This window comes from Phycodurus eques, chromosome 16 (assembly GCF_024500275.1).
Source record: "Phycodurus eques isolate BA_2022a chromosome 16, UOR_Pequ_1.1, whole genome shotgun sequence".
Taxonomy (NCBI): Eukaryota; Metazoa; Chordata; class Actinopteri; order Syngnathiformes; family Syngnathidae; genus Phycodurus; species Phycodurus eques.
In genome coordinates, this window is record NC_084540.1 from 3979498 (window position 1) to 4005428 (window position 25931).

At 39.9% G+C, this 25931-nt stretch overlaps 1 protein-coding gene across 6 annotated transcripts in view; it reads right to left on the reverse strand.

Annotated features, from left to right (window-relative positions):
* Nucleotides 1–25931, reverse strand: part of si:dkeyp-72e1.9 (syntaxin-binding protein 4) — a 45432-nt gene that overhangs the window by 5448 nt on the left and 14053 nt on the right. For 3 of the 6 annotated variants that reach the window (XR_009770022.1, XM_061699752.1, XM_061699751.1), the window contains exons 4-19: nt 24523–24592; nt 24369–24443; nt 22173–22252; nt 14727–14850; nt 13164–13305; nt 9183–9289; nt 8945–9086; nt 8628–8700; nt 8040–8063; nt 6516–6604; nt 5481–5577; nt 4420–4547; nt 4222–4314; nt 2548–2646; nt 2269–2466; nt 608–724 (exon numbers count right to left, since the gene is read on the reverse strand). Coding sequence is in view for 5 of the 6 variants with exons in the window: in XM_061699752.1 (XP_061555736.1) it covers nt 608–724; nt 2269–2466; nt 2548–2646; nt 4222–4314; nt 4420–4547; nt 5481–5577; nt 6516–6604; nt 8040–8063; nt 8628–8700; nt 8945–9086; nt 9183–9289; nt 13164–13305; nt 14727–14850; nt 22173–22252; nt 24369–24443; nt 24523–24592 (1658 nt within the window). In the remaining variant the exon portion in view is untranslated. The remainder of the gene's footprint in view (nt 1–607; nt 725–2268; nt 2467–2547; nt 2647–4221; nt 4315–4419; nt 4548–5480; nt 5578–6515; nt 6605–8039; nt 8064–8627; nt 8701–8944; nt 9087–9182; nt 9290–13163; nt 13306–14726; nt 14851–22172; nt 22253–24368; nt 24444–24522; nt 24593–25931) is intronic. The other 3 variants (XM_061699754.1, XM_061699753.1, XM_061699755.1) reach the window with 3 other exon arrangements.

Consider the following 25931-nt stretch of genomic DNA (forward strand, 5'->3'; position numbering starts at 1 on the left):
TACTGGTAAACTTCACATTATTGGAGGAACAATGAATGGGAAAATGTACCAAGACATTCTTGACAAAAATCTGCTGCCATCCACGAGGATGATGAAAATGAAATGAGTTTTCTTTTCAGCAGGGTAACGGTCCAAAACATACTGCCAAGGAAACTCTCAATTGGTTTCAAAGAACAAAACTAAAGCTGCTAGAATGGCCCAGCCAATCACCTGACTTGAATCCAATCGAAAATCTATGGAAAGAACTGAAACTCAAGGTCTATAACAGAAGCCCTCGGATCCTTCAAGATTTGAAGACTGCTTGTGTGGAGGAATGGGCCCAAATCACACCAGAGCAATGCATGCGACTAGTTTCTCCATACAGGAGGCATCTTGAACCTATCATTGCAAACAAAGGCTTTTGTACAAAGTATGAAATAAATACCAGTTGGCGTGTTCAACACTTTCCCCCCTGTGTCATTTCACATGATTACACATAACTTAATTTCTGGTTTTATTTGTTTGGTGACGTGTTCAATACTTATTTCAGCCGCTGTACAATCTGAGTCAAATTCATCTTACATCTCGATAATGTGCCACAGCGTTTCGCTCTACGTGAGCGTTGTACCTGCGCAAAGCCCATAAGTCTCTTGTTGGACATCTCAAGATGTTTCCTGTTGACCTCCGACTTCCGCAGCTGAGTGTCGATGGCAGTCAGCCTCCTACTCAGTTCCTGCACCTCCTCCTGGCAAAAACATTCCCCATACAAACGTAGATTAAGACATTAAACAATATAAATGTGAATATGAACTGCAAGTTGCGATTGTCTGATATCTTTTAAGATAACGTGTTTTTGCTGTAGCTCAAAATCATATGGGTTTTATGAGACCAAAAAAAAAATAAAAAAATCAACATTTCATCTTTTTTTCCCCCAGGTATTTATATCTGGATCTCATACGCAAATGAGAAGATAGCACCTTTTGTTTGAAAGCAACGATTTTTCTTGCAACAGCTGAAATGTTGATCTCTTTGTCTCCTATTCATCTTTTGATGTCAACCCCAAATGTTTTCAATCAACACCAAAAAAATATTTTTTTTTTAAAAATGGCCTACTATGCTTCCAGAAGGGAGTGTGCCATTCAGATCACCTGGATTGCTTTGGCAATTGACTGTCTGTTGTCGTATTGGGGCGGCTCCAACTACCGGAGACAAATTCCTTGGGTGTTTTTGACACACTTGGCAAATAAAGGTGATTCTGATTCTGGATGCTGCAGATCCAACGATTCAATCCGAGCAGAGTAGCAAAGCGCAACAGACATCGTTGCAACTGATGATTGAGTGGGAGTCAGCGCGAGGTTGCCTGAGAGGCAGCGTGAAACCGAGGGATTTAGCGCTTTGAGATAAAAAAAAAAAAAAAAAAAAAAAAAAAAGCTGCGAGTGGCGAAGCGATGAGCCTGAGAGCGAGAGCAAATGAGTCAAAAGCCTCTGCTTCATCAAAGCGAGGTGCTGGCGAATATTGTGTCTGTGCGCTCAGTAGCTCCGAGCCTGACGATCCTGCAGGCACCCATTGGGTGAGGGATGGAGGCAGAAAAGAATAGAGAATGGAAACGGAAGAGCTATTTTAGCACTACAGAACATCAGCTGTTGTGCCTTCTCAGCAGTGAGCCTGACCTGATGGGACATACTGCAATAACAACAATAATAATAATAAATTGCATGCAATAACACTGCAAAGGGAGACTAGGATTATGCTTTTTTTTTTTTTTTTTTTAATGATGGCTGTAGTGTGCGACTGTGTGTATGGTGAAAGAACACCTAATCTGCTGCCTGCCACACACACACACACAAACATCGCCCGCTTGCACTGCATAATCTAATGAGATCCAATGCAAGCGCTGTCTCAAACAATTTGACTTGTATATTGACTGACACTGTCAGAGAAGTATTAATCGTTTCATCTGTGTGGTTTGTTTCTGTGTCACCTGTCAAGTTTTTTGTTATATCATCTTTTATAATAGGTAGGTGCGGAGAGGCGGTAAATAACAAGACGAGAATCAGCCATGTCGCTTTACTCTCCACATAAGAGGTTTTTCACAAAGGGGTCACTACATAGGTATGTTTTTTTGTAAACACCATCCTTAAAGAAATAAGAGTTTGAGACGGGGTGAAAATACTTTTTCACAGCACTATAAGTCTATTTAAACCTCTAATAGTAAGATAATTAACCCCCCCCCCCCAAAAAAAACATGGTATTGTGAGAGTTTGACTTTTGATTCACTTCAGACTCACCTTTGTGGCTTCGCCTCCTCCTGTTTGTCTCTTGCCGGCCAGCTGGTTCTTTAGGTCTTTAATCTCAGCCTCCAGCAGCTGGATCACCTCTTCGTAGTCCTGCTCGGCACTGCTCGCGTGACGCTGCACCACCTCAGCTTCTGCTGCTTGCAGGCGGCTCTTCAGACGGACATTCTCCTCCACCGTCAAACACGCTTTCTGGAAGCACGGCGAGATGTTTTGTTGTCTATGTAGCTTCTCAACTGGAAATAATTTGAATGTTTCATTTTTACATGTCACCTGATGTACAAGACACTCCTTTGATTCCCATACCTCAGAGGTCTTCTGAAGCTCATCCTCAAGGGTTTTCTTGCTGTTCTCCATATCCTTTAGCACCACCTGCCAAAACAAATATAACACGGGGAAAATCTAAACTCATCGGATTGAATAAAAGACACTACATGTACTGTGTGGACATACAATTATACAATTATACTGACTGATTTGATAGGCTTGTATTTACAGGCCATTTCGAAAGTTGAAACTCCAACAATGCGATGTAACCTGTTTTGGTACGTTTGATTTGTCTCAAAAAGAACACACTGCAGGGCTTTTAGCCGCACTGCCAGCAGTCAGTATAAATAAGGTAAGGCCATTTTCAAACAAAAAAAAACCTGGATCGACACATCCAGAACAAACCTGGAGATGGTAACTGAGTGACTGTAACGGCAGATTATACAAACAAACAAATTCAATTCATTTGATTCAACCTCTATAATCTTGTTTAGATTAAATACACATTATTAAACATCTTATTTATCTTCCAAACTGATCCAACGACATGAAATGAATGAAACAAACCATTACTTGTTTGGTCCAAACCTGCCCTTTAACTGGCATTTGACTATAATGACTATAAATTAGGTTGGTATATGATTCAACATATAGTTTTATATAATGAAACAAGAATTTTGTTATATCCTATACGTTGTATTTTAATGATAAAAAGCAGCACTGGAATTGACTGTGTACATGTGAGAAATGTTTTTTTTTTGGTCATGGATGGCCACTCATGCTTTCCAGGGGTGCGCACACTTGTGCAACCACATTTTCTCAGTTGTTTATTTTTAATTAGCCTGTTTTTTTTTTGTCCTGTTTGAGTGTTAGCTCAAGCAGAATTGAAAATCTGTATCCCTTTTATGCCGGCACAGTTTTACTGTTTCACAGTGGAGTTTTTAAGCTTCCGCTGTGGTATTATATGAGGTTTATTGAGAATCAGACTTGATCATTCGAACAGAAAAAAGGTTTCTCGAAGTGAGAGAGAAACAAAGACAAAAGACAAAGCACTAATTGTAAACAGGATGAGAGAAGTAAATCATTACATGATCTACAACAATGAAACATTAAATATGAGTGTCGTGCTACACCCTGTGAGGGAAGGACAGGACAAGTCAGAACAGGACAAGGACAGGAGAAGAAGCATGACAGGACAAGGGTCGTGAACCCGGCTGTACAACTGAAGTGTGGTGGCATTAATTATGTAAATTCTAAAACTCTACAGGTTACGTGAGCGATTTGCATATTCATGAGAATTATGAGATGAATTATCTACTGTAATTCTATGGGTGACACCAGCTCATCAGTAAAGGCTTGCGCTTTGGAATCAGAGTGTCGTGGTGCAAATCTTCCGTTGGACCAAAACAATGAAAAATGGCAACCACTTGTTAGCGCGATGCTAGTCTGCTTCCTGACTATTGTTGAGATATCCTGGAACAAAGCACCAACCACCAAACCCGAGCTCAAAGAGGTTTGTGTGCCCCTGCAAATTTACATCTCTCCTTGCATGCCTGCACAGGTGTGGTCTGGTTCTCTGTGTGGTGTGCAACACAAAATGTATGCCGTACACAGCAGAGTGTATGTAATGCTTGTGTGTCCATTGCCTGAGTCTGATATAGCGAATGTGTGTGTGCTGACCTTGAGCTGCTTCATCTGGCTTTGCAGCTGTTTCACCTCTGTCTGAAACTGCTCCATCTCCTCACTGTTATAGGTGCACTCCGATTCATACGTCTGCAGACGCAAACGCACGTTTACACACACATAATTCAGGTCCGATGAGTTATCTGCAATAGCAAATAAAATACACGTCTCTCGTAGGGCGAGATGGCTGCTTACGGGGGAGTGGAAGGCCGACGTGTCCATCAGACTGGCTGCTTCGTGGTAGGAGAACATAAAGGGACCTGCCCCTAAACTGAGCTCCTCCAGGTTGTCCTGGAAAATGATCCGTGTGGCCTCTACAAAGTCTGCCAAAGTTCAGAGAGGAATGTTAGGCAGAAATGTCCACATTGCGATGGACACTGTTGTTGTTTTGTGAACCTACAGCAGGTAAAATCACATGAGACGTTGTCTTTCCATGCTGTTAGAGTTGCATAAAAAAATTATTTTGTTCGTCTTCTCCTTGTGCTTGTTTACTCAGAAATCCTCTTTACAGTCCTAGAACATGTTTGTTGATTGGTTAATTAAAACGTCACAATTGTCTGTAGGTATGAATGTGAGGGTAAATAGCTGTTTCTATGCGTTATAAAAGTAGGGCTGTGAACTTTCAAAATAAGAGCAAGTAAATGAAAAAAGTATTACGTGCTTAAATAAAGTGCTTCACTTCAGAATAATTATTTGAAAAAAAGTAACAACATAAAGATAATACTTCATGTTTTGATCATATGGGTAGAAGCAAAATCATGCATTGTAAAAATGCATTATACATGGGTAGAAGGGGTTTTCAGAATTTTAAGGTCAACTTTGGGGGTGCGTATTATACATGGGTGCGCATTATACACGAGAAATCCCGGTATATAATAAGCGATCTGTATTTGCGGAATTAGTTTTTCTGCATCGTCACACACTGCACAGTCAAATATGACGCTGAGCAGACTTAATATCCATTTGAATCAGCTTCCTCTTTAAGAGGCGACTAATGAGTCCGTCCTTATGTGTGCCGTGACAGGTATTTCAAATTCACCGCATGTATTGGAAGATAAAATTGCTGACACAGAGCAGGCGTGTGGTTACACGTGACGACGTGCACAAGGGCCACAGCCAGTAAGTGACATGCAGCCATCACACTCGGGCTGCGATTTGACAGCGTTTCAACACAGATCTGTCACCTTGCAGTTGACACAACTTGAAGCATGTATCTGTTTGTACGTGTGCGGTGTGTGTTGATATGTGGGCTTTACCTCCGTAGGACACGGTGCCTTGCGGGTCTGTAGTCAGGCTCTGTCGCAACTTCTTTCTTTTCTCATCTGTGACATCCAAGCCGAGGAAGGACAGAGCCTGAGAGAGAGAAAGAGAGAGAGAGAGAGGCAGAGTTAACATTCACACACTCACTGCAACCACAGGAGGCTAAACTTGTCCAGCTTGAGATGAGGATACATATTGGTAACCATATTTATTTTATGTTTTTTTTGTTTTTTTTTGTTTACAGTGTGCATGTGAAGGTTTGTCATGCACACTGATGTCGCCTTTTTCTTTCTGTGAGATCACACACGCCGCCTCATTATCCGCGGCGAGATTCAGTGGTATTCAGCGGTGGGATAAAGTGAGTAAAAAATAAAAAAAAAATAAAAAAATGGTGAAAAGTCAAATGAAGTGTGCCAGTGTAAAAGAGCAGGCAGAGTCAGATTGCAAGAAAGATCAATAATTAGATGAGGGGAGAGCTCGGGGCTGAGAGTACAAAAGTGCAACACAGGGAAAAGAAGCTGCAAGTGGATTTATCAGAATGAGAGACATTTCTTGAGTAGAATAAATCTGAATACATGAAATAAGATGAAGGGCTTTATATATATATATATATATATATATATATATATATATATATATTTTTTTTTTACAAACAGTAAACATGGGGTCTACTTCATGTAGAAGGTTATCATTCTCTTTAGCTTGTGTTTTGTGACTTCTGCAACACAGAACAATATACATACAACATATTTGTCCACATGTATGACTGTTAAAAGAATGTTAAATTTGACTTGATGTTGATGTACAGTCAAAATAGGTTTTTATACAGTTCGACCCATTCCACTATTTCCTCAAATTATTTAAAAATTCGAACAAATTCAACGTGAACGACGGAGATTGCATCGCATTGTACTGCTGATCAATGGGGAATAATATGGAAAATTCCCTTTTCAAGTTAAGTTAGGACGTCGTCTTCACGAGTGCTTGTGCGCAAAACAAAAACAAAAGAAAACGTCCCGGAGAGGACTCACCAAATCCAACTTGTCTGATTTGAGCCGAATGTGGGGGTCTAGTGTGATCTTAGGTTTAGTCCCCGTGGGTGACCTCTGATTGGTTGAATCTAGACAGGGGAAAGAAAACATGCAGCTGACTCAAGGCCTATTATGGGATAGCATGCGAAGGACAATGGGCAACAACAGAGAGGGTATATCACTAGATAATATGTGCTCACAGAGTGGCTCAACCTCATATAGTATTATCTCTGGATTTTGTGGAAGTGGGTAGTTGCAGTGATCATGGGTTATTTTATGAGGGTGTGTTGGTGGGATGGGGGGGGGGGGGGGGGACGATTAAAAAGAGTGGTGTCGAGGAAAGATGAGTGATTAGATGGGAATGAGAGAACACTGAAAAACAGGAGAGCAGACAGCCAGTGTCTAATATTAATTTGATGAGCTTCCCTGTCCCATATTTGTGAGTCTGCTTGATACGGCAATGGCAGTAACAGTGCTTGTGTTTCAATGTGTGTGTGTGCGTGTGTTTTTATGAAAGCGCTCGTTCCTGTTATCGGGAATATCCTGATAGCAGTGAAAAACTGCCTCGCTTTCCTCTTCCCATCCAAGTGATTTATACTGCGCCACCCCTAACCTGATAGTGATGACTGACAGGCCTGCTGCCATGACAACAGTCTGTGCGTTAAATCCTGCTTGCACACACACCACACAGAGTCCATATGATTCATTTTTCTTTCATGTAATTTAGAGTGAACAACCACAGAGGGATATTTATTATTATATGATTAATTCTGAACAACATGTGTTGGTGCTGGTATACTTCTACTCATTTTTATGTCACCTCATTTGGTCGCTCTTGTTTGCCTTTTCATTATTAGTTCACCTGCAATCGTAATCTTTGCTAACGCTTTAACATTTGAGGAAAAAGATTCAACTCTCAGAACTATGAAATTTGCGTTAATGAAGCATCGCCAATGTAAAAACAGTGGCGTGCATATAGGGCTTTACCTACTGCATGTCGCAACACGCCTGTTTATCTTCCTTAATAGGATTGCACACCACTGACGAGCTGTTGCCCTACTGTGTTTCGGGATGCACCCGTCCGAAGACAAAGTGGCAACAAGAAGGCTGACAGAGATCAGCTTAAAGAGATGAGCATGCATGTGCATGTGGAAGTATTTGTGCGTTGACTTCACAAAAAAAAAAAAAAAAAAAAAAAAAATTAAAAATAAAGCCCTAACACGATTGATCCTCAAATATACTTTTAGATTTATAAAATGCTCTCCTCTCAATCAGGGTAACATTTTTTTTTTTAAAATTATTTATTTATTTATTTTTATATTTTGCCACTGCACATGTACCTTGGCACTTCTTTGCAAACTGCTGACATCTGTCACAGCTAGCAACTGGCTTAACCAATAAGAGCCCGAAAGGGAGCGCTGGGGTCAGACCACCTAGAAAATAACCTTGACTGTGGTAATCCTGGTCAATAGGATTGGAATGGGGTGGGATGTTTGGGTGCTCGGATCCACGTGTGACCCTTACCATTAGAACAATTTGTCTGCTTGGCTGCTTGAAGGGAAAACACAAACATATTAACCATATGAGGCCCACCCCATTTGTATTCATAGCTTTATCACCCTGCAAAACCAGTTGTCCAATTTTGAGCAACAACAACCCAGTGTGACAAAAGTCATTGGACATTTTGACCAATAGGCAACAGTTTCTTTAACGTTATTGTTTAGTCATTAGTTTAGTTATTACATTATGACTGTAACATCCTCTGGTCATCTGTCGACTCCTGTTCTGTGTCACACTCCTTGAGCTGCTGACCATCATAGTGGACTCATTTAGTTTAAGAAGCACCATAACGTAAACCTCCGCACTCACGCTATGGTTTGCACTGGCTCGCATTGGGCGACACAAACACATGGCCTTACATTGCAAGGTGAAATCATTTTCTGTGTGAAACAAAATAAGAAAGTACAAAACAAAAAATAAATTAAAAAAAAGAAGTTTATAGTTTGGTATATATGGGTGAAATGTTGCTTGAACTGTCACTCCCACAGTGGATCAGCACTCAATTGGAAGGGGGGGGGGGGGCGGGGGGGGGGGCATGATGTGTATTGCGACCTGAAATGTGGATATCTGGCGGACAGATGTCAGGAGAAGGCGAGGAAACTGGGGCAGGCTCCTCTGCACAGATCTGCAGAGAAAAACAAAAACCAAAAAACATACACACACACAAATATACAATACATCAGTCATCAAATACTAGATACATATTACATAAAAGATTTTGTTATTCAAAATAACTGAAATATGTTACCTGTACCGTTACATTAAAAACAATTCAAAAAGTTGAATATTTTTTTGACTTCATATGAACTTTTTTTTGACTTATAAGGCAGGTTAGTCGTAGAATGGCAAATCCAGAAATGTGAGCTGACCTCAGGTGATCGGATGTGGACTTTTAAGCGCCCAGAGTTGTGACTGTTGGCTGCTGCTCGCTGGACACCGTTGTGGAGAGATGTACTGCTTTGGAAAAGTCCTTTACCTGGGATGAACGCAATCTCCACTGCACTTTCTTGACTGGGAATACAACGGATGAAATGCTGATACATTACTATATTCGCCTTGGCTTAGATGGAGAGATGTCATAAAATATAGACTCTAAGCTCCACCCACCTGAATTTGGCTTTGTTCAGCATACTTTTGGCCTCCTCGTGGGTTACACCTATCAACGACTCCTTGTTAATGGCAATGAGCTGATCTCCTGGCCTTAGACGTCCATCCTGTACAAGCAAAACAAAAAGACAATGCCCTTTAGTCTTTAGACTAGCCTCTAGTGACGTCGTAAAAACGCAAGACCTACAAAACTTGAATGCGGAGAAAAAGGGCTAAAACACGCCACACTACTTTCCACGCAAACAGTGCCTCTTTGGCCACCAGGAAAATACCGTATACCCCCTTCCAGACCACGTGCGCCCAGTGGCAGTTCTATGGGGGGACAAAAGGACAGTCCCAGTTTTTGGGACTTGGATACCGAAGGTAAGTCACTTGATTGTGTTTCTTTTCGTGGAGAGTGATTCTACGGATCTATTTGGTAGCAACAATGCAATGTAATTGAGTAGGAGCAATTGTAATTGATAAAAAAAAGGATGCACACATATTGTATCAAAAATTATAGGGCACTGCTCAAATGGATATTTTCATAGCCTCGAGGTGCTGTTGGAACTGAAACCGGATCATGTAAAGCTGTGCAGGGCAACCCAAACAAAAAGAGCCGCAAAAAACATTTTTCTTGAGATGCAGAACGATTCTACAAGCCCAAACACGTGAAGATTTCTGCAATCTTGTCAACATTGCGCTCCTTTATTTGCTTGTCATATTGCCCACAGTGGTGAGATGAGTGGGCGACAGAGAGGCGAGGAGGATGGGATTTGCAAAGCGGAAGGAGCTTTACAGGAGAAAGGCAGTGGTATGCGCAAGTGGTGCAAGAGTGAGTGGGTGGCCTATTGAAAAAAAAAAAAAAAAGGCTTCCCCCTCCGTCATCATTCGAATCAGTTTGTAATAACGGACCTTAAGACTGATAGCTCTGAGTAAGCGACGCCGAGGATAGTTCTCTCACTGGACAAGACGGTGATTTGTGCACGTCTTACAAAGTCAAGAGCTTCCATCGTGACACCGTCACCAAATATTAAAAGCTCCCTCCTTAACACTCAACTGTCATCCTCACTTTAAAATAGTCCTTATCTTACAACAAATCACATTTATTATGATTTTATGATGTGTATTTGGGTGGCACGGCGGATGACTGGTTAGCACATCTGCCTCACAGTTCTGACGTTCAAATCCCGGCCCCCGCCTGTGTGGAGTTTGCATGTTCTCCCCGTGCCTGCGTGGGTTTTCTCCGGGTACTCCGGTTTCCTCCCACATCCCAAAAACATGCATGGTAGGTTGATTGAAGACTCTAAATTGCCCGCAGGTGTGAATGTGAGTGTGAATGGTTGTTTGTTTATATGCGCCCTGCGACTGGCTGGCGACCAGTTCAGGGTGTACCCCGCCTCTCGCCCGAAGATAGCTGGGATAGGCTCCGGCACGCCCGCGACCCTGTAACAAAACATTTTGAATATGAATACGACCAATGTCATTTTGGATTTTTTTTCACTTGCTTTCCACGGCCCACCTGAAATGGGCCCGCAACCCACCATCAGTTAAGGAATCACTGGTGTACAGTACTACTGTGAATTACTATATGTTTCAGAGTTTCACAGGTTTTCAAGAGTATACTGCGTCAAGTTTTTATAAAGTATGGTAGAGGTTAATAGGTGTGTGAGGAGGTTCAAATGAACACTACTTCGGGGAGTTCACCCATTGCGGGGTTGGTCCGGAACCTTACCCCACGATAAACGAGGGATTTATCAACAGTAGTGTACGGAATATGCCACTAATGTGCAACTATTTTTTGAACATCCAAACAGGTTGAGTATTTTCCATCTGTTGTGTCACCTTGTTTTTTTTTTTTTTTGTAGGAAATTACCATATGACAAATATAATCCTGTCAGCTCCTTAAGAACTGATGAATATTTACAGTTTGATTCCATGCTGGCTTTTAGAATGTTAAATTCTGAGAGGATGTCTTTTGGCCTGCATGTTGTTTTGGTGTCAGGTTCAGTGTGAGCCTTGAATCCCAGAACAGACAAAGCAGATCAAGTGTGAAGGTCAGCAGGAAAGATGTAACTCTGCTGCTACTCCCTCATCTTGCGCACCACAGAATCAGACGACAAGAAACCACGAAAGCTGATCTATCGTATTTGTGCTTATGTACACAATAAAGGCACACCCATTTGTTGTATTGAGCATTCAAAAGGGAGTAACAGTATAGGAAGTGGGAGTTGTCTAACCTGGCAAGCAAACTTGGAGCTGCCAGTCTTATAGTGCATGTCACTTTTGACAGTTTGACCTAGAAACGGGATCAGGAGCATGCGCCCTTAACATGATTCAGCTGTATTTTATACTAATCTGTGGCCAAAGCTGCAAAGGTCTGCATTTGTACAATATCATTCTTTTGATCACTCAGCTCTACCGGACAAATGAAAGCCTGCATGGAGTTTGCTAAATAAAAAAAAAAAAAAAAAAAAAAAAAACACCTGAAGGACTCCAAGATGGTGAGAAATAAAATTCTCAATTTTCTATAGAAATTGTTGGCCTTAATTCTAAGTGGCATGCGTGGAGAAAACCAGCAGGTGCTCAACACATGTCCAATACAGTCCCAACAGTGAAGCATGGTGGTGGCAGCATCATACTATGGGGGTGTTTTTCAGCTGCAGGGACAGGGAGACTGGTTGCAATCAAAGAATGCGGCCAAGTACAGGGATATCCTGGACGAGAACCTTCTCCAGATTGCTCAGAACCTCAGACTGGGCCGAAGGTTCACCTTCAAAAAAGACAATGACCCTAATTACACAGCTAAAATACCGACGGAGTAGCTTCAGAACAACTCCGTGACTTTTTTGAAATGGCCCAGCCAGAGCCCTGACTTAAACCCAATTGAGCATCTCTGGAAAGACCTGAAAATGGCTGCCCACCGACGTTCACCATCCAACCTGAGAGAACTGGAGAGGATCTGCAAGGAGGAATGGCAGAGGATCCCCAAATCCAGGTGTGAAACACTTGTTGCATCATTCCCAAAAAGGCTCATGGCTGTATACGCTCAAAAGGGTGCTTCTACGAAATACTGAGCAAGGGGTCGAATTACTTATGGCTGTGTGATATTTCGTTTTTTTGTTTTTTAATAAATCTGCAAAGATTTCAACAATTGCGTTTTTTCATGTCAATATAGGGTGCTGTGTGTACATTAATGTGGGGGAAAAAGAACTTAAATGTTTACGTTTAGAAAATCTGACTGTCTCAGGTTGCTCATATAATCCAGCGGGTAAAGGGTGCTCCGCATGAATTTGGAACAATGTAATGTTTTTTTTTTTGGCTCGGTCAGAGCCCTGACTTGAATCAGATTGAACGCCTCTGTAGAGACAACAATGAATTTATTCCATTTTGGAATAAAAAGATAATTTGGAAAAAGTGAAGAGCTGTGAATACTTTCCAGATGGAACATACAGTACTGTTTATGTACAGTGACAGTACCTTTTTTTGTTGTGTGTGTTAGCTTATAAATGGAAGGTACTCGGCATCCAGGTAATCGTTATTAGCAAACCTCTGGGATAAACCAGTTTCTCTGCCATTTTGGAACGAAGAGTTTCAGGACACAAAGCCACGAAACATAAGTCCTGTATTTCATGACAATTTCCTTGACAGACCAAAGACAGATAGATGTTCTTTGCTTTCACCTGCTGTTTGAATTAATATTTACGGTCATCGTTCGGTGGTTCACGTTCCAAACTTTGAATGTTAAGCTACAGAAAGAAGCTGATGTTTTGAATCTTAGTTTAGGGCCCTTGGCAAGCAGAATGAGATTCATTTCGAAGTAATTCGTAGTAAAAGCTGTACATACCGACTTCAAAATACATTTGTTAGTTCTTGGGAACGAGGTGTTCCTCATGAAGCTGGATTACACCAAAGAACAAACAGATTTCAGACAAACAATTTCACAAAAACCTGCCTCTCCTATTAGTCACCGCAATTTAGGGAGTTGACTCTCCCTCTTACCCGGTGACAGTCTCCACCAGACAGCACCTCCTGGATGAAAACTGCTGGGCCATCAGGGCGGTTGGAGCCACCTCCCAGAGTGATGCCCATACTGTTGGATCGAGTCACAGAAATGAGTTGAATCACTCCTTCACCTGGGTGACTGGGAACACGAATGCACCACATCAGCATATCAAAGTGAAAAAGCAGATCAATCCTGGTAAACGAGGAGGGGAGTGTCAAGGCACGTTTCCATTACAAGTTCCACAATGGCCTGGCCTCCGTTGATTTCCCATTACAACGGGCACCAATCAAAAGTGGGAAGGGTTGAGGAGGGATCAAGACGAAGGTGACGTGCTCGTTTCTTGTCCCGCCATCCATTTCTCGCTCGTATTTCATTTCTGTCAACATGGACAAAAAGGTCCACACTTCCTCAGTCGACCCTTTAACCTTTGGATGCACAACCTACCGATACCTACACTCTTCCACGAGTGGGGTCAAAAATGTCCCCAATTCAAATCTGGGTTGTTATTCTTGAAAATCTTTCAAACGAAGAGTTGTAATATTTTCCTATTCCAGGTATTCCTCATAAAACATATTTGTGACATGAGTCCATTTGCATTTTGATTTATGTTTATGTTTGATTTATGTCGGGGTACCTTCCAGTCGACTTTTCATGTGAGGTGTCACAAGCTCCTTTGAGAGCTCTGTGAGGAAGTGTCGTCGTCCATCGGCGATGCCTGTGCAAAATTGAGGGTGCTGAGCCCTGAAAAATGAATAGGCATTAAGAGCGGTGACATCAATAATGTACCAAAGCACCATGGGCCACCTCTGCTTCAGGCGTTTGCAGCTGTAGTTACCAACCATCTGGTCCGTCGTATCTCCTCCTCCTTTGGTCTGGTTGTAGAAGACGATCGCGTCTGTTTTTTTTCTTTGGGCTATTTTCATCCACCATCTTGGTGTGGTGCAGTGTGCTAAGCAGCAGAAGAGCCTTTCCATTTTTTCTCACATAGCTGATCATGGTCATGTTGTCATTGAACCCAAATTCAATGCTGTGGACCTCTCGGGACCTGGGAGCCTTCACGACTGGAGCTACTGTTAGCTAACACAATACTGTGTTACAATACAATAATAATAAAAAATGAATAAAAATGCAAATGGCCTCATGTCATAAACATGTTTTATGAGGAATACCTGGAATATGAATATCTTAAAACTTTTCATTTTAAAGATTTTGAAGAATAACAACCCATTGGGGTCATTTTTGACTCCACGGGTTCATCTAAGAGTTAAGCCTGCTGGACACTGCGCGATCTGACTGGACCGGACGATCGTGTAAAGTTGCCGAGGCACTACTGCACATTGAGCGGTTAGTGGACGCCCTGAACAGCGACCCTGTATAAACGTTTGGTGCTGTGAATTCAGCATATTGTGCTTTATCACAGGTCGGAGGAGTTTCTGAAAAGCGGTGCCATTGTTAAAAAAAAGTGTAATGGAAAAGCAACCACACAGAGCGGAACCAGGCTGGTTGGGGGTAGAACTGGAACAATGGAAAAGGGGCAATACATGACAAACTAATCTGACCTGAGTGAGCGCAGCATCGATCCGCTGCTGTTGTACATGTTCTGAGACCCAGCTGGGCTCAACAGCAAAGGACTCTGGGAACGAGATGAGGAACCAGACGAAGTACTTTCCAAGTAACGACCTCCTTAGGTTTTGGAATAAAGGACAAAGGTATATAATAAGTATAGTACTTCAGTTGGAGGCGCACCAAAAGGTGCAGATGATGTAAATATTTCATTTCATGTTATCAACTCAACATTTGAACCACGATGTTTGTACTTTTTTAAGACTTAAGAATAAAAACCATACTGATAAATAAAACATGACATGGGTTTAAGAATATAATAAGTAAATACACATTGGAAAATGCCACAATCTTCATAGACTGTGTGTAAGACAAAAAATTGCTCAGAAGAACTGTTAACAAATGAAGTCCATCAGTTTCCTCTGGTGTGGAGCGACAATAGTGGTAGTGGGATTGTAAAAACACACATTTCTGACATATTGCAGTAGGTATTTCCCGATTTTCCACTGTGAAAGACGAACAGACTGAACCTAAGGTCAAACATTTGTTAAGCCTGGGTGATTCGAAGCGCAGAATACAAGAATTAATATGCTTTGCAAACCCACTCCAAATGTCCCCAAGACAGTGTTATCATCTGCCTTGTGAAGACATTTGCGCTTTTCTGTATTTAGCGTCAAAGAAACAGGAAGTGCAGATTGTGTAAGCTTGTTTTCAATGTTTCAAAATGAACAAACAAAAGTATATAGCGATCAATAAAGTCCTTATTGTTAGCAGTGTTTGGAAAGTTAATTTTCTACGGGGACGAGTTGAAAGTTCAGTTCACCGTTCTAGAAATGAACGATAGTGCAGTTCACCATTGTAGAAATGAACAATGGTTCAGTTCACCATTGTAGAAATGAACAATAGTGCAGTTCACCATTGTAGAAATGAACAATAGTTCAGTTCATCATTGTAGAAATTAACGACAGCACACTTCACCATTCTAGAAATGAACAATAGTTCACTTCACCATTGTAGAAATGAACAATAGTGCAGTTCGCCATTGTAGAAATGAACAATAGTGCAATTCACCATTGTAGAAATGAACAATAGTGCAATCATTCTAGAAATGAACAATAGTTCACTTCACCATTGTAGAAATGAACAATAGTGCAGTTCGCCATTGTAGAAATGAACAATAGTGCAGTTCACCATTGTAGAAATGAACAACAGCACAGTACACCATTCTAGAAATGAACAATAGTTCAATTCACCATTGTAGAAATGAACAATAGTGCAATTCACCATTCTAGAAATGAACAATAGTTCACTTCACCATTGTAGAAATGAACAATAGTGCAGTTCACCATTCTAGAAATGAACAATAGTGCAATTCACCATTCTAGAAATGAACAATAGTGCAATTCACCATTCTAGTAATGAACAATAATGCAATTCACCATTGTAGAAATGAACAATAGTGGAGTTCACCATTGTGGAAATGAACAATAGTGCAATTCACCATTCGAGAAATGAACAATAGTTCACTTCACCATTGTAGAAATGAACAATGGTGCAGTTCAACATTCTAGAAATGAACAATAGTGCGGTTCATCATTCTATAAATGAACAATAGTTCAGTTCACCATTCTATAAATGAACAATCGTGCAGTTCACTATTGTAGAAATGAACAATAGTGCAGTTCACCATTCTAGAAATGAACAATAGTTCAATTCACCATTGTAGAAATGAACAATAGTGCAATTCACCATCGTAGAAATGAACAATAGTTCACTTCACCATTGTAGAAATGAACAATAGTTCAGTTCACCATTGTAGAAATGAACAATAGTGCAGTTCACCATTCTAGAAATAAACAATAGTATAGTTCACCATTGTAGAAATAAACAATAGTCCAGTTCACCATTCTAGAAATGAACATTAGTGCAGTTCACCATTCTAGAAATGAACAATAGTTCAGTTCACCATTGTAGAAATGAACAATAGTGCAGTTCACCATTGTAGAAATGAACAATAGTTCAGTTCATCATTGTAGAAATTAACGACAGCACACTTCACCATTCTAGAAATGAACAATAGTTCACTTCACCATTGTAGAAATGAACAATAGTGCAGTTCGCCATTGTAGAAATGAACAATAGTGCAATTCACCATTGTAGAAATGAACAATAGTGCAATCATTCTAGAAATGAACAATAGTTCACTTCACCATTGTAGAAATGAACAATAGTGCAGTTCGCCATTGTAGAAATGAACAATAGTGCAGTTCACCATTGTAGAAATGAACAACAGCACAGTACACCATTCTAGAAATGAACAATAGTTCAATTCACCATTGTAGAAATGAACAATAGTGCAATTCACCATTCTAGAAATGAACAATAGTTCACTTCACCATTGTAGAAATGAACAATAGTGCAGTTCACCATTCTAGAAATGAACAATAGTGCAATTCACCATTCTAGAAATGAACAATAGTGCAGTTCACCATTCTAGAAATGAACAATAGTGCAATTCACCATTCTAGAAATGAACAATAGTGCAATTCACCATTCTAGTAATGAACAATAATGCAATTCACCATTGTAGAAATGAACAATAGTGGAGTTCACCATTGTGGAAATGAACAATAGTGCAATTCACCATTCGAGAAATGAACAATAGTTCACTTCACCATTGTAGAAATGAACAATGGTGCAGTTCAACATTCTAGAAATGAACAATAGTGCGGTTCATCATTCTATAAATGAACAATAGTTCAGTTCACCATTCTATAAATGAACAATCGTGCAGTTCACTATTGTAGAAATGAACAATAGTGCAGTTCACCATTCTAGAAATGAACAATAGTTCAATTCACCATTGTAGAAATGAACAATAGTGCAATTCACCATCGTAGAAATGAACAATAGTTCACTTCACCATTGTAGAAATGAACAATAGTTCAGTTCACCATTGTAGAAATGAACAATAGTGCAGTTCACCATTCTAGAAATAAACAATAGTATAGTTCACCATTGTAGAAATAAACAATAGTCCAGTTCACCATTCTAGAAATGAACATTAGTGCAGTTCACCATTCTAGAAATGAACAATAGTTCAGTTCACCATTGTAGAAATGAACAATAGCGCGGTTCACCATTCTAGAAATGAACAATAGTTCACTTCACCATTGTAGAAATGAACAATAGTGTTGTTCGCCATTGTAGAAATGAACAATAGGGCAGTTGACCATTGTAGAAATGAACAATAGTGCAATCATTCTAGAAATGAACAATAGTTCACTTCACCATTGTAGAAATGAACAATAGTGCAGTTCGCCATTGTAGAAATGAACAATAGTGCAGTTCACCATTGTAGAAATGGACAATAGTGCAATTCACCATTGTAGAAATGAACAATAGTGCGGTTCACCATTCTAGAAATGAACAATAGTTCAGTTCACCATTGTAGAAATTAACAATAGTGCAGTTTACCATTCTAGAAATGAACAATAATTCAATTCACCATTCTAGAAATAAACAATAGTTCAGTTCACCATTGTAGAAATGAACAATAGTACCGTTCACCATTCTAGAAATGAACAATAGTTCAATTCACCATTGTAGAAATGAACAATAGTGCAGTTTACCATTGTAGAAATGAACAATAGTGCAGTTCACCATTCTAGAAATGAACAATAGTGCGGTTCACCATTGTAGAAATGAACAATAGTGCAGTTCACCATTCGAGAAATGAACAATAGTTCAGTTCACCATTGTAGAAATGAACAATAGTGCAGTTCACCATTCTAGAAATGAACAATAGTGCGGTTCACCATTGTAGAAATGAACAATAGTGCAGTTCACCATTGTAGAAATGGACAATAGTGCAATTCACCATTCTGGAAATGAACAATAGTGCAATTCACCATTCTAGAAATGAACAATAGTGCAGTTCACCATTCTAGAAATGAACAATAGTTCAATTCACCATTGTAGAAATGAACAATAGTACCGTTCACCATTCTAGAAATGAACAATAGTGCAATTCACCATTCTAGAAATGAACAATAGTGCGGTTCACCAGTCTAGAAATGAACAATAGTTCAGTTCACCATTGTAGAAATGAACAATAGTTCAATTCACCATTGTAGAAATGAACAATAGTGCAATTCACCATTGTAGAAATTAACAATAGTGCAGTTCACCATTGTAGAAATGGACAATAGTGCAATTCACCATTCTAGAAATGAACAATAGTGCAATTCACCATTCTAGAAATGAACAATAGTGCGGTTCACCATTCTAGAAATGAACAATAGTGCAATTCACCATTCTAGAAATGAACAATAGTGCGGTTCACCATTCTAGAAATGAACAATAGTGCAATTCACCATTCTAGAAATGAACAATAGTGCGGTTCACCATTCTAGAAATGAACAATAGTTCAATTCACCATTGTAGAAATGAACAATAGTGCAGTTCACCATTCTAGAAATGAACAATAGTGCGGTTCACCATTGTAGAAATGAACAATAGTGCAGTTCACCATTCAAGAAATGAACAATAGTTCAGTTCATAGTTCCCCCCAATTCAAAATTCTGAACTAAATTCTCCGTTCCAAAAATGAACTTGTGAACATTGCTCTTCTTTCCCGCCCAATACGTTGCTGACAGCCTATTACCCTCAAAATAAAAAAATCATCTGCCTTGTGAAGACATTTGCGCTTTTCTGTATTTAGCGTCAAAGAAACAGGAAGTGCAGATTGTGTAAGCTTGTTTTCAATGTTTCAAAATGAACAAACAAAAGTATATAGCGATCAATAAAGTCCTTATTGTTAGCAGTGTTTGGAAAGTTAATTTTCTACGGGGACGAGTTGAAAGTTCAGTTCACCGTTCTAGAAATGAACGATAGTGCAGTTCACCATTGTAGAAATGAACAATGGTTCAGTTCACCATTGTAGAAATGAACAATAGTGCAGTTCACCATTGTAGAAATGAACAATAGTTCAGTTCATCATTGTAGAAATTAACGACAGCACACTTCACCATTCTAGAAATGAACAATAGTTCACTTCACCATTGTAGAAATGAACAATAGTGCAGTTCGCCATTGTAGAAATGAACAATAGTGCAATTCACCATTGTAGAAATGAACAATAGTGCAATCATTCTAGAAATGAACAATAGTTCACTTCACCATTGTAGAAATGAACAATAGTGCAGTTCGCCATTGTAGAAATGAACAATAGTGCAGTTCACCATTGTAGAAATGAACAACAGCACAGTACACCATTCTAGAAATGAACAATAGTTCAATTCACCATTGTAGAAATGAACAATAGTGCAATTCACCATTCTAGAAATGAACAATAGTTCACTTCACCATTGTAGAAATGAACAATAGTGCAGTTCACCATTCTAGAAATGAACAATAGTGCAATTCACCATTCTAGAAATGAACAATAGTGCAATTCACCATTCTAGTAATGAACAATAATGCAATTCACCATTGTAGAAATGAACAATAGTGGAGTTCACCATTGTGGAAATGAACAATAGTGCAATTCACCATTCGAGAAATGAACAATAGTTCACTTCACCATTGTAGAAATGAACAATGGTGCAGTTCAACATTCTAGAAATGAACAATAGTGCGGTTCATCATTCTATAAATGAACAATAGTTCAGTTCACCATTCTATAAATGAACAATCGTGCAGTTCACTATTGTAGAAATGAACAATAGTGCAGTTCACCATTCTAGAAATGAACAATAGTTCAATTCACCATTGTAGAAATCGCCAAAATTATTCATACAGGAAAATATTAGTCTATGGATTATTTATTATGTATTTATTTCTGTTAACAATCAACACAGTCATAACACAATTAAAGTATTTAAAAAGGCGATCAAGGGAAGCTACAGTGATATAAAATATCTACACACCACTCTTCAAACGGCAGGTTTCTGTAATATACAAAACTTAGACCAAGATAGATCCTTTCAAAACCTTTCTCCACTATTAGTGAAATTATAACCTTTTAAAAAATATACAATATTTTAGAGAGGGTAAATAAAAAATAAGCAATTGAGATAAAACGGTTGCACAAGTGCAAATCCCCTTATAAACGGGGATGTGGCCGTGTTCAGAATTAAGACATCACATTCAAACTCATGTTAAATGAGTCACCACAGAATAGCCACCATTTAAAGTGCCTCCGATTAACACAAAAATAACTTTCAGATGCTCCAATAGGCTTTTCCTCACATTTTTGAAGTCACATCTTACAACACAAAGCAAAGCAAAGCAAAGCAAAGCAAATTCATTTATATAGCGCATTTCATACACAAGGTAACTCAATGTGCTTTACAGGATTAAAAGCATTTAAAGACAAAGAAAAAAAACAGCTTCTAAACATTTAAAACAAAGGAAAAAAATCAAAATACAATTAAAACAGCGTACAGTGCAAGAAATATCATTTAAAAGTGGAAATGCTCTGAAAAGGGAGGGGGGAAAAGAAGAGTTTTTAACCTGGACTTAAAAACATGCACACTTGGGGCTGACGTCACTTCTATTGGCTACTTATTGCATTTGTGTGCAGCATAATAGCCAGTAGCACAACTTTAAAATCTATTCTAAAGCTGACTGGAAGCCACTCTAAAGACTTTAGAATTGGAGTAATATGCTCTGATCTCTTTGTTCTGGTCAGAACCCAAGCTGCAGCATTCTGAATGAGCTGCAGCTGTTTAATGCTCTTTTTAGGGATTCCAGTCAGAAGACCATTACAATAGTCAAGTCTACTTGAGATAAAAGCATGGATGAGCTTCTCCTGGTCTGCTTGACACATGCAAGCCTTCACTCTGGATTTGTTCTTCAGATGGTAGAAGGCAGTTTTAGTAATTGATTTTATATGACTGTTGAAAGTCACGTCGGAATCTATCAGAACACCAAGGTTTCGGACTTGGGCTTTGGTTTTTAAAGAGAGTGACTCCAGGTATTTACTAACAGCAATCCTCTTTTCTTTATTGCCAAAAACAATTATTGCAGTTTTGGTGTGGTTTAATTGAAGAAAGGTTTGGCTCATCCAGTTATTTGTCTGTTTTAGAAAGTGACACAACACCTCAATTGTACTGTAGTCATCTGGAGACACTGCTAGATATAACTGTGTGTCATCTGTATAGCTATGATAGTCAAAATTAAAGTTCTGAAGAATTTGACCCAAGGGTAGCATATACAGGCTGAACAGGAGGGGTCCAAGAACTGACCCTTGAGGGACCCCATAGTAAACACAAGCCATGGTCCGCAGAGAGCTTTTGCAGCATCAGATGGGTCTCATTGTTGAAAGGTATTAGTCAGAAGAAGGATACAAAAACATTCCAAAGCATCAATGTCATATATCATCCATCCATCCATTTCTCTTACCGCTTATCCTCACTAGGGTCGTTGGTGTTTCCTACCTTGTTGTATCGGAGAGTTGCGAGTTGATCCTGTGCTACCATTGGAGCCATATTTTTCCAGTAGCTCAGCAAATTCTTTCCTTTCCAGGGGAACAAAATGATCAATGAGACTTTGTCGGTCATAGACATGAAAATATACAGTACATATAGAAGTCACCAGTGGAGACTAATGTTACACACTGCAATGTCGCTATCATCTTTCTTAATTTTAGCAGTGAGATAAAATGGCGCTCCGGGTTTGAAGTGTTACAGTGCAACGGGGACAGACATGGAAAACAGTCCCCACCTCACGCTACAAATTTTTTTCCCATTCTTATAACTCCAAAAATAAGTATTTGTACTTTGCTTTGTGTTATCCTAACGCTGCCATTGTGATTCCCATAGTAGCGCTGCAATGCAGCAAGCGACAGCTAACAGTGAAATTAAAGTTTTATCGTCGGTCACACTCTGAGGTACTTATTGGTAACTTCTTATTGCAGTACTGTCTAACAAATGCAAAGACAGATTTTAAAAGTCTGGCACTGACATAATGGCCACAGTAGAGCATTAAGTGGTTTGGTTTATTTGGCAGAGCTTTCAAATTGGGACTAAACAAGTGCATCGATAATCACCCATATATAATGCTCACACTTTGATAATGTTCAACTGTCACAAATGTGTTTCGTCTGATTTGTCTGATGAATCTAATTGATTGATTGATTGATTGATCTGGTCTTCATTTAGATAGAGACCACTGACTGAAAATGTATATTTGGGATTTTATTTGATTCAAACATTTTCAAGGGCTCACATACTTGAACATATAAGTGACCATATAAAATATTATTATTTTCATGATAATAATAATAATAATAGTACATTTTATTTATAAGTGCCTTTTGTGGCCCTCAAGGACACTGTGCATCAATAAAATCAGAATCAGAATCAGAATTATACAGGAGAAAAATACAGGGCCGTGCCATGAGAGTGAGTAGGCGATCTTAAACAGATGAGGTTTGAGAGATAAATGTCCATTTTCTCTCCATAGCCATACTTTGGCTGTAGGCCAGTTAAATCACAGATTACCGAACAAGGCTCATCTTCTGAAGAGAGCAGCCTGAGGCTAATAACATCTCTCTCCGACTTGGGTCAGCTGCCATTCCAGAGCAGCTAAGGAGGGAAACTGAAGCAAGTTCACCGCTGACACCCCTGAAGTCTGCAAGAGTACCAGTACACCGTGAGGCAAGAACACATGTAATGTTGGTGTCCCAAGGCGTTCACTTAACAACTGACTTTTCTGTTTGACCCTCCATTTGTCCCAAAAAATGCTTCTGGGATGACTAAACCTTGACTCTTTTTTCCTGCATTCTTTGACTCCGTCACATTACAATGATTTAACTTATTTCTGACACATTCACTAGGAAAGATAAAGTGTCAATCCTACGCTCTGTCAGAACCTCTTCTCTGAGGATTACATGTACTGGCAAGATAGAGCAGTTAGGAAATTTCTGGCCCAGACGTACTGAGGTACTGTAAGCTTCTCATATTTAAGTATGCAAATCCGTGCTTTTTCAACTCGCAGTTAACGATCATGAGGAGGCGTTGTGGAAGAGAAGGTCCGTGCCTCTGCTAGTCGCGCGATCTTATCACCCAAACGTCTTGTACTTATATTGCTATGGTAAGCTCTTACACTATGCTAAAGGTGATGCGTAAAATGCACGATTTGCACAGACATAACGTTCTAATCGAGTAGTCTCTGATGGTGTCGTGGTTCACTTGTTGGATTTCTGTGCAGGAAGTGTGGCTTCAGTTTCCACACAGTAATGTTATATACAGTATGAATGGAAGTGTGAATGGTCATATGTGCCTTGTGATTAACTGGCGACCAGTCAGGTCGTACTCTCCGTTTTTCCCCAGGCTCCCACTCCCTGCAACTGTGAACAAGATAAGCGGTAACTAAAATAGAAGGACAGATGTGTTGGTTGATAGAAAACACAAAACACTTTTCATCTGTGTTTCACGATTGTGAACATTGTAGATGCTGTTGATGCATGTCGATGTCGATGATTATTTGTCTGTGTTGTTACAGACCACCTTAAATTAATCCCCCTTGAAACAGTTCAAAAAACCTTTTTCTATTTAAACTTTAAGATCACAAGCACCATAAAGAACCAATGAATACAAATATCATACACAACTGCATGGAGCTCGACTTACTTTGCCTCCTCATCCCTGGCTATGAGAAGTCGCATGTGATTGGTTGCTGAAGCCGCTCTCAAGACGTCCACAGCTCTGATGAGAACAAGACAATATTACTAAGTGTAAATAATAATACTGTATAAAAGGGAATAGTCAGATTTTATGACATTACCTTTCACTTGTGACACCGATTAGACTTTCTCCATTTACCTCCAAGATTTGGTCTCCTGGTAACAGGTTTCCTGTCAGAAGTAAAATACAGGGTGTCCAACTGTGCTATTATCGGCAACAGTAATATCTTCTTTTATGTACTGTATTAGTGTGCACAGATGTAAATAAGAGTTCCAAGGAGTTTGGAGATGGTGAAAAAGCTCCAACCAAAAGAAAAATGTGGTGTAAAAAGAGAGCGCATCGCCAGGCTGCTGTTTGAGGCCAAAGCATACTGTAAGTTGGTCATGACTCTGTTGTGGCCTGTTTTATTCATGTTTTCTTACTCTCACGAGAGAAAATCCAAAAATACTTGATCTGCCATTCCAAATCGAGTCAGGCAGACCACTGTTACCACCGACAAGTCATGCTGTTAATTTTGACTGCAGCTGGAAGGCGCACTCCAGGGCACGTTCTAACATATTAGCAAATTGTGCTTTTCTGCTCATGCAAAAGCATGCAGGGGAGGGTAAACCAGGAGTTCCGTGCTGGAAGCGTGGACGAGATTTGCATGTGATTAAAGCCTTTTTATCTTGTTGGGGGTGAAGAAGTCCACGTACCAATATAACATGTAAAATAGCATTGATTAAGTGGCAGTTACAGTATAGCACTGAATGCTAGAAAGGTGGAAGGTTGATAAATAATATCCATCCAATCCATTTTGTACAACACTTCTCCTTATTAGGGTCGTCCATGACCTGCAGCGGATCTCACCTGACTTTCGATGAGAGGTGGCTTGCACCTTGTATCCCTGATCTTGTTCTGTCTGTCCCAACGTACACTTCGTGACCATAGGTGAGGGATCGAGTGGTAAATCGAGAGCCTTGCCTATATACAGAACTCAGCTCCTTCTCAATGACAGACCGATGCAGAGTCCGCATTATTGCAGATGGTCCAACAATTCACCTGTTGATCTCCTGTTCCATTCTTCCCTCACTCGTGAAAAAGACCCTAAGAACTCCTCCATTTAGGGCAGGATATCTTCCTCAATCTGGAGAGGACACGCCACCCTTTTCTAACTGAGGACCATGACCTCAGATTTGAAGGGTCTGATACTCTTCCCAACCACTTCACACTCAGCTGCGTACCTGCTCCAGCGACAGTTGAAGATCATGGCTTGATGAAGCCAACAGAAATACATCATCTGCAAAAAAAAAAATCAGAGCCATAATACTCAGGTCACCAAAACTGTACCCCATGAATGCCTTGGCTGTGCCTCGAAATTCAGTCCATAAAGATTATGAACAGAATCGTGAAAAAGGGTCTTGGATGAGAAAGACAGGTCGTACAGTGACTGTACAGCCCATATTACGAGGTTTGGTACCCCATACTCCCAGAGCACTACTCACAAGAACCCCTTAGGGACACGCTCAA